Source organism: Sphaerodactylus townsendi, unplaced genomic scaffold, assembly GCF_021028975.2.
Source record: "Sphaerodactylus townsendi isolate TG3544 unplaced genomic scaffold, MPM_Stown_v2.3 scaffold_1670, whole genome shotgun sequence".
In the NCBI taxonomy this organism is placed as follows: domain Eukaryota; kingdom Metazoa; phylum Chordata; class Lepidosauria; order Squamata; family Sphaerodactylidae; genus Sphaerodactylus; species Sphaerodactylus townsendi.
The window spans coordinates 2303-10092 of record NW_025950256.1 but is presented as its reverse complement, the minus strand read 5'-3'; the positions used below and the strand labels follow the sequence as shown (position 1 = coordinate 10092).

Below are 7790 nucleotides of genomic sequence, written 5' to 3'. Positions count from 1 at the left end.
ATGAGAGGAGCTCCCTCCATGAATTCTCTAATCCACTTTTATGGGCATCCCAACTATTGAACATTAAACACCATAATTTGGATGAAGAAGTGTTTCATTTTCTTCCTGACCAGAATTCTCTACCCATCGAATTTACTGGGTGCCCCAATCCCATCGAGTCAGAGTGAGTCCTTACTATGTAAGAGGGCATCTTGGGGACATTCCTGGGCCTGACCCAGCTGCCCTTCCTCCAACGGAGCTCTTTCCAACCTAGCTTCCATCTTTGTGGATAGGCCCAACCTCTGAAACAGCAACAACAGCAACTAGTAAGAGAAGGAACAGAAGGAAAAGAGTTTTGATTTATACCATGCTTTTCTTGACCTTAAAGAATATTAAAGTGGCTTACAAACCACTTCCCTTTTTCTCCCCTTAACAGGTAGATGGGGCTCAGAGCATTTGGAGAGAACTGTGATTAACCAAAGGACACCCAGCAGGCTTCATGCAGAGGAGCAAGCAAACAAACCTGGTTCACCAGACTGCACTGCTCATGTGGAGGAGTGCAGAATTAAACTCGGTTCTCCAGAGTCCACTGCTCTTAGCTACCACGCCAAGGAATGGATCCTGCCCCGCTCCCAGATTCCACATCTTTTTTAAAGTAGACCTGATAGGCTTTTCTTTCAACACCGGTGAGCTATCTGGAGGAATAAGAAATTCCCCAGAAGAAGGGGCTGCTGACGCACCTTCTTCAATCTCCCATTCAAATGATTACAACTTGGACAAATATCAGGCAGGGAAGCCTTAGGAGAAGGTCAAATATTGCAGCTTCAATTGGACACACCTGGAAAGAGGAGTCCTCACCTGTTCTGCCTGCCTGTTCTCCTCTGCCTGACTCAGGAGGAAGCCCTCGGCCAGGGCCACCGCTTGGGAACTGGTCTCCGGCCCACATCCTCTGACCCAGCACTGCATTTCATGGGGCAGGATGGTCAGGAACTGCTCCAGGATCACCAGGTCCAGGATCTGCTGCTTGGAGTGCCTTCCTGGCTTCAGCCAATGACTGCAAAGTCCATGGAGCTGGCTGCAAACCTCTCGGGGGCCCTCGGCATCACGGTAGCGGAAGTGCCTGAAGCGTCGGCAAAGTACTTCTGAATTCAAGGTCTCCCAGATCTCTGGCACAGCTCTCTCCCAGAATGCAACACTCCCAGCTTGGATGGGATTGGCCTCTTTCCTTCGTCTCTTTCCAAGTCCAGGTCCTGCTAGGTCCTGTTCTTGCATTTTCTTCTTTTAGTGGGTCGTCTCTGACGGTGAAAAGATCTCTTTCCTCACTTAGGTATGAAGACAGGGGTCTTTCTGTGAGTGTGGGTGGGTAGGAGGCAGATATCAACGGGTCAGAAGGAAAACAAGAGAATGATGACACATAGTGGGTAAGAAAAAGGTGTGGCTTGTAATATTTCACGGTACAATATACTAAGCTCTTTGAAGTATGCCTGTTTGGTCCTTTGGGATATTTAACGGTCTCTGGCTCTTTAAAGATGTTGCTTTGGGTCAGGCTGTTCCAGGGGATTCAGATGGCTAATAAGGGGGTCAGGAGATATGTCCACCTACAGGTATAAGGGTCTCCTGTTAGTTTAGGTCAACTGCACATTTTGTGCTGGCACACAGTGGGATTGCATCAGGGATGTGGTTTGTGCTTAGATTGAGGCACAAGGGTTGCTGGGATAAATGGAAGCTGGGAGGGGGGGGCAACAAACCCAGGGGATTTTCAGGCCTCTCCTCGATATTGGCAACCCTACATTTGGGAGATGGAAGATGAGGGGGAGCATTCGACAAAATCATTAGTGGGACCTGAAGAAGAAGAAGAGTTTGGATTTATATCCCCCCTTTCTTTCCTGCAGGAGACTCAAAGGGGCTTACAATCTCCTTGCCCTTCCCCCCTCACAACAAACACCCTGTGAGGTGGGTGGGGCTGAGAAAGCTCCGAGAAGCTGTGACTAGCCCAAGGTCACTCAGCTGGCGTGTGTGGGAGTGCACAGGCTAATCTGAATTCCCCAGATAAGCCTCCACAGCTCAGGCGGCAGAGCTGGGAATCAAACTCGGTTCCTCCAGATTAGATACACGAGCTCTTAACCTCCTACGCCACTGCTGCTCCCCAAGCCTCCTGTGACTGAGCCCTTGCATTTCTCCTGTTGTGTTACCTGGGGGTCTGTAACTCTCTTGCCCGAGGCGCCTCTGAGCCAGAGCAACCTCCAACAACTGCAAACCATCTTAACCAAGGCTCATTCCGCACATGCAGAATAATGCACTTTCAAACTGCTTTGAATGCTCTTTGAAGCTGTGCGGAATGGCAAAATCCACTTGCAAGCAGTTGTGAAAGTGGTTTGAAAACGCATTATTTTGCGTGTGCGGAAGGGGCCTAACTGACTGGTGGAAAACTGTCAGTGGCAGGATAGGCAGTGTCCTGTGCCTCCATTACCAGAGTGGTTACTATCTGAACAGCCAGATCAGCAGTCGGCCCCTCAAAATCAATGGAGGAAAGGGATTTGGGGGTGTTTTAGCCACATATGTAAAGAAAAATTAATCTCCCTCATTCCAAAGAAGAGCAATAAAAACATAAAATTTAATAGAAATTATTTTTTAAAACCCTATAATATATATAAATATATTAATGTAAATATATATATTTTTCTAAGGAAAGAACTGAGGGACTTCATGTCTTTCACTGCGATTCCAACTTTTGCATAAGCATAAGCATTTATTGTCATTGTGCACGCACGACGAAATTTACAGCAGCATTTCCTCGATGCACACCATTTCAGACAATTTTGACATTTATATTCACGAAAATAAATAGAAAAAAAACTTCAAATGTATTTGTTCTTTTTTTAAAAATAAGGTATGGTATATAGAAAAGAAATAAAATACGTGAAACAATGATGAATATCTACCCGTTCTGGACTGCTTTCTGAATTCTGTCCATCCAGTTTTAATGAAAACCCACAAACGGAGGGGCGGAGCTTTGGACATGCAATGGGGGGGGGGTCTGAACCTGAGAAAAAACCCCCCTTACCTACGTCCTTGAACAGAGGAGGTAGAAGGGGGACTCCCTGCCAATCTGCACCCCCTCCTCAGCCTTGATCCATCAGCCCGCTTCCCAGTCTCAAGCGGCTAGAAAAGCCATTTCTTGTCTGTCTGAATTCTTCTCTCTTCTTTTCTTAGGGTCTTCTTTGTGTTGCATCAAGAGGCTCCTAGCTCCTTCTGGCTCAGGAACGGGGTGCATTTGAAGAAGAGGGTGGGGAGAAGGAAGCTCTTCCTTCACTGCTTCCCCCCCCCCCCCCTTCCTTTGGGGCCTGACTTGCAGATCCGGCTCCTACATTTCATCACCCCCTCAAGCCCTCAGTGTGGATTTTGGCCCCAGAAGCCTCGTTCCCCTCCCCTAGAGATCCCCCTTGGAGCTCTTTGCACTCTGGTCTTTTCCCTCAACAATGAAGGGGGGTCCTCTGCAGACACAGCCCCTCCTTTGGTGAGCCGCATTTGCACACGCCTTGAGTGGCCCAAAGGCCGTAAAGGGTCTGGTGGTCCCCATGCTCGCCCCTCTCCCTATGCTGGGGGCCACAGACTCCCCTTGCCCAGCCAGATGCCTCCTCTGCAGCCAGCCTCTCGCCCCTGAGAGCAGCCATGAGGGGGGCTGTCCCGAAGCAACCCCCCCTCCCCCATGCAGCCGCCTCTTCCCCGACAAGAGGACTAGTCCAGACCCTCCGCTGCTTCCTCCCTCTCCCGCTCCCCAATCGTTCGCCAGGCCTCCGCAAATGAGGGAGGGGGCTGCATCTCACCACCACTCCCAGTCTAGTGCATTGAGGATGGGGGGAGAGGGGAGCCAGAGATTACAGCCCCCCCCCCCCCGCAGGCTATGCAGTGGGGCAGCTCTCCTGGATCGGGCCTCTGACCCCCCCCTTTCCCCCCCCCCCCCCATAATTCCGCCCACAACCAGACCCCCAGACTTACTGGAAAAGCGGGAAGCCTATGGTGCTGCCAAGGCGGAAGAGGAAGGACACGGGTTCCTCGCCCACTTCCCTGGAGGCCTCTCTGGGTTTTTGGGCTCTATGGCTTCCCTTCCCCTTGGGGGTGAGGGAGGGTCCCCCAAAGTATCGTGGGTGCAAAGCGGGCTTCACCCCCCCCCTCACCTCCCTTTGCAAAAGGGGCTTGGGGAAAGGGGAGGAGCAGCTGAGGGGAAGGCTGGAGAAGGCCAGGAGAATTTGGGGAGGGGGCAGATCAGCCCCCCTCCCTCCAGCCTTGAATTACCTCTGGCGATTGGAGATGTTGCCCCACCATCCTCCATGGAAGCCCCTCACAAAGTAGGGAGGACAGACTCACCAGTGGCTGAAGGATGGGGAGTTTTTAGGGACAGATTTCCCCCCACCCCCATACTCTCAGAAGGGTTTCCCAAGAGCCTGTGGCTGGCTCAAAAGCAGACATGGGGAGCAGATTTAATACCCCTCTCTCAATACAGGGGGGCTAAGCCAGTGGGGACCCCACGCACACAGACTCGTGCGATCTGCTCTGAGCCACCTGGAATTGCATGCCTTTGGAAATGATGTGCCTAGTCTGCAGAAATCATCAATATATTCAGTTCTAAGGGGTTTCTGTGACAGGGAGATACTGGGGTGCGGGTGGGGTTCCAGTGCAGACCCCAAAATGGAACAAATCCACCCTCACCTAATTCACTCCCCCCTCCCACAACCCACAGAAGGCTAGGAAACAGCTTTCCTTCAGGGAATGGGGTTCATTGGTCAAGATTGGGGAGCGGTAAGAGCGGCAGATTTGGGGGTGGGGAGAGCCCCACCATTCCTTCTGCCTGCTCTGCTTCTTGCTCAAGATTAGCTCAGACTGACTCCCCGTCCCTCTCTGGCACAGACTGCTCTCTCCCCAGCAACACGCCCTGGCTCTCAGTTCAGCACAAACTCTCCACAGTCAGTAGAGTGTTGTGGGTTTTCTAGGTTGTATTGCCATGTCCCAGTACCGTTTTCTCCTGATGTTTCGCCTGCATCTGTGGCCGGCATCTTCAGAAGATCCTCTGAAGATACCAGCCGCAGATGCAGGCAAAATGTCAGGAGAAAATGCTACTGGAACACAGCTATATAACCTGGAAAACCCACAATACTCTAGTGATTCCGGCAGTGAAAGCCTTCAACAATACATTTCCACAGTCACTCTCCAGTGTCAACCAATCATCTTGCTCTCTCATCCCCCCTTCACCCCCCAAGTCCTTTTATCACTTACCTCTCCTTTTAGTGAAACACACAACATTTTAAAACATTACATGCCCCCCGGCCCCATATCGTGTTGCCAGAAGGGATGTGTGCAGCTTCATCTGTTGTCTGCAATATATTACAGTCTGTGAAGATCCAGGTAAGTCTCAAATTGTTCTCTTCAGTGGGTTTAGAGCCTGTTAATTCCTGCTCCTCTACTGGGATGTTAACTTCATCATCTGAGATGCTCCACTGTTGAGCTCATCCTCTCTGGGATGCTCCTCTGCTGGGCTAGAAAGAGAACCACTTACCAGTCTTTATTTTTTATCCAGTTGCAAAAGGAGTTTTCAGACATTACTGATTGCAAGGAAGTGAAAACAGCACACACAGACAACATCAGCCTCTTTAAAACAACTTCCTCCTTCCCGATCTCTGAAAGAGCTTCCCATTTCCTAACAGCATCACCTCAGCCCACAGGAGCGGGCGGGGTACGTGTTTGCAGGGAGGATGCGCTTACAGCAAATCAGGTCGACTCAAGAGGACCTCCCTGAAGCTCAGCCCCAGCTGGCAGCCGCCTCTGGTAGCGGGAAGGGGGAGATCATGGCATGCGTGCCCACAGAGAGGGCTCTGAGTGCCGCCTCGGGCACGCGTGCCATTATAGAACTAGATCATTTTTTAAAATATTGAAAAGCACCAGGCCCTAAACTGAACCCTGGGGCACTTCACTGGTCACCTCCCTCCATTCAGATGAAATGCCATTCACAACTACACTTTGAATACAATTCTCCAACTAATTCCCTTTCTACCTAACTATCCTAGTGTCCAGTGCACAGACCTCTAGTTTCATAAAATCGTAAAAGTGGAAGAGACCACCAGGGTCATCAAGTCCAACCCCTTCCATGCATGAACACACAATCAAAGCACTCCTGATGTATGATAATCCAGCCTCTGATTAAAAACCTCCCCAGAAGGAGACTCCGCCATTCTCCGAGGCACTGTATTCCACTGTGGAACAGCTCTGACAGTCAGAAAGTTCATCCTAATGTTTAGGTGGAATCTCTTTTCCTGCAGCTTCAATGCATTACTCTGTGTCCTAGTCTCGGAGGCAGCAGAAAACAAGCTTGGTCCCTCTTCGACATGATATCAGTACAAATATTTAAACATAGCTGTCATGTTGCCCCTTAACCTTCGCTTCTCCAGACTAAATAACTCCAGATCTCTGTCTCTCTTCTCAGGGCATGGATTCCAGACCTTTTACCATGTTGGTTGCCCTCCTCTGGACACTTCCCTGGCTCATGCTGCTCCAGTCCATGCTGTGGTGGCTCAACATCAGCACATTGCCTGGGCCTCACCAGCGGGGCCAACGTGAGCTGCATCAACCAATCCCACCATCCGAAGTTCTGATCCAGCCACCTCCTTGCATTGTTACTGTCCCAGGGGCCATTCTTGCTGCCACCTGTGAACCTCTTCGTGTGGGAGGGTGCACCGCCTGTGGCACCTTCTGTCCCCCTTGTGGTCGCAGGTGCTGTTTTTCCTGTTAAGCTCGGTCTTCCCAAGATTGTGCTCATCCAGATGTGTAAAGTCTGGCTGTGGTTCCTCAGTGGTGATCAAAAGACATTCTGTTCATGCTCAGACGCATGGTCAGCCAGCGGATGGCTTGGTAGAAAACAATTTTTTTTAAAAAAAAATTAGCCCAGTAACATCAAGGAACATTCTCCGAATGCTTAGAAAATTCTTTATGCCAGGCGTCCACAGTGCACGTGTCACAGCCCCAGTCTTGTCCAATGAATGAATCGGTTCTGTGAATTCTGGCTGTGGTTCAACCCATTACTTGCCTCTTCGACCCGCGCCCCTCCTGGCTGGTGCAGGCCGGCAGGGAAGTGCTACCAGATTCCCTGTTGAAAATTGTTACCTTCTCCCTTGAGCAAGGAGAATTTCCAGGGAGGTTGCAAGAGGCAGTGGTCCTCCCGCTCTTGAAAAAACATCTTTAGATCTATCCAATTACCACCCAGTCTCAAATTTATTGTTTCTGGGCAAGGTAATTGAGAGGACGGTCAGAGGGGAATCTTATGTACTTTTTTGTGAGAGAAGCCCTCTGGAGAAGGCTTTGCTAGCTTCCCAAATTGTGTTAACATTCTCAGTCGTGTTGTTATTTATTTCAAAAAATTCTTTTGCTTTGGCAATTTCATTTTTTATCTCCTCCTTTTCCAGTACCCATTCTTTCATTCTCCAAGGAAAATCGTGTTTTTGAAATTTTGAAAGAGCTAATTCCCAAGCAATAGGTCCATGGTCGGAAATCACTTTAGGTTCAATTTCAATTTTTTTTTTTGGTTCTCTCTAGCATTATCCCATTTGCCCATACCATGTCGATTCTGGAGGAGTTATGTCTTCCAGAAAAGAAGGTAAATTTTCTGGCATTGCCATTCTCCCCCTCCATATATCTTTTAGTTGTAATCTTCCCATTAGGTCAGCAAAAGACCTTGGTAGTAGACCTGTTTTCTTATTTTTATTTTCTATTTTCTTTGTTTTGTGTGTCTGTGATAGTCTATTCAATTTATTGTTTATTAC

General features: G+C 49.4%; 1 protein-coding gene across 3 annotated transcripts; it reads right to left on the bottom strand.

The window, feature by feature from the left end:
• Window positions 1-6: 6 nt before the first annotated feature.
• Window positions 7-5015, bottom strand: LOC125424986 (zinc finger protein 232-like). Of its 3 annotated transcripts, none has more exons than XM_048482434.1 (4): window positions 4276-5015; window positions 3044-3231; window positions 838-1326; window positions 7-302 (listed from the first exon to the last, which is right to left on the bottom strand). In XM_048482434.1, exons 3-4 carry the CDS (start codon window positions 1249-1251, stop codon window positions 159-161), a joined length of 558 nt encoding a protein of 185 aa, XP_048338391.1. In that variant the 5' UTR covers window positions 1252-1326; window positions 3044-3231; window positions 4276-5015; the 3' UTR covers window positions 7-158. The 3 variants fall into 3 exon arrangements, with proteins under 3 accessions (XP_048338391.1, XP_048338390.1, XP_048338392.1); XM_048482433.1 differs by lacking the exon at window positions 4276-5015 and adding an exon at window positions 3979-4246; XM_048482435.1 differs by lacking the exon at window positions 4276-5015 and adding an exon at window positions 3807-3946.
• Window positions 5016-7790: the final 2775 nt, after the last annotated feature.

What these genes read in the sequence shown, in the direction of transcription:
- LOC125424986 (XM_048482434.1), bottom strand. Translation starts at nt 1,251, where the DNA reads ATGCAAGAACAGGACCTAGCAGGACCTGGACTTGGAAAGAGACGAAGG. An exon ending in AGAACAGGCAGGCAGAACAG is followed by an intron (nt 303 to 837) that starts GTGAGGACTCCT and finishes TTCTCTTACTAG; the next exon opens with TTGCTGTTGTTGCTGTTTCA.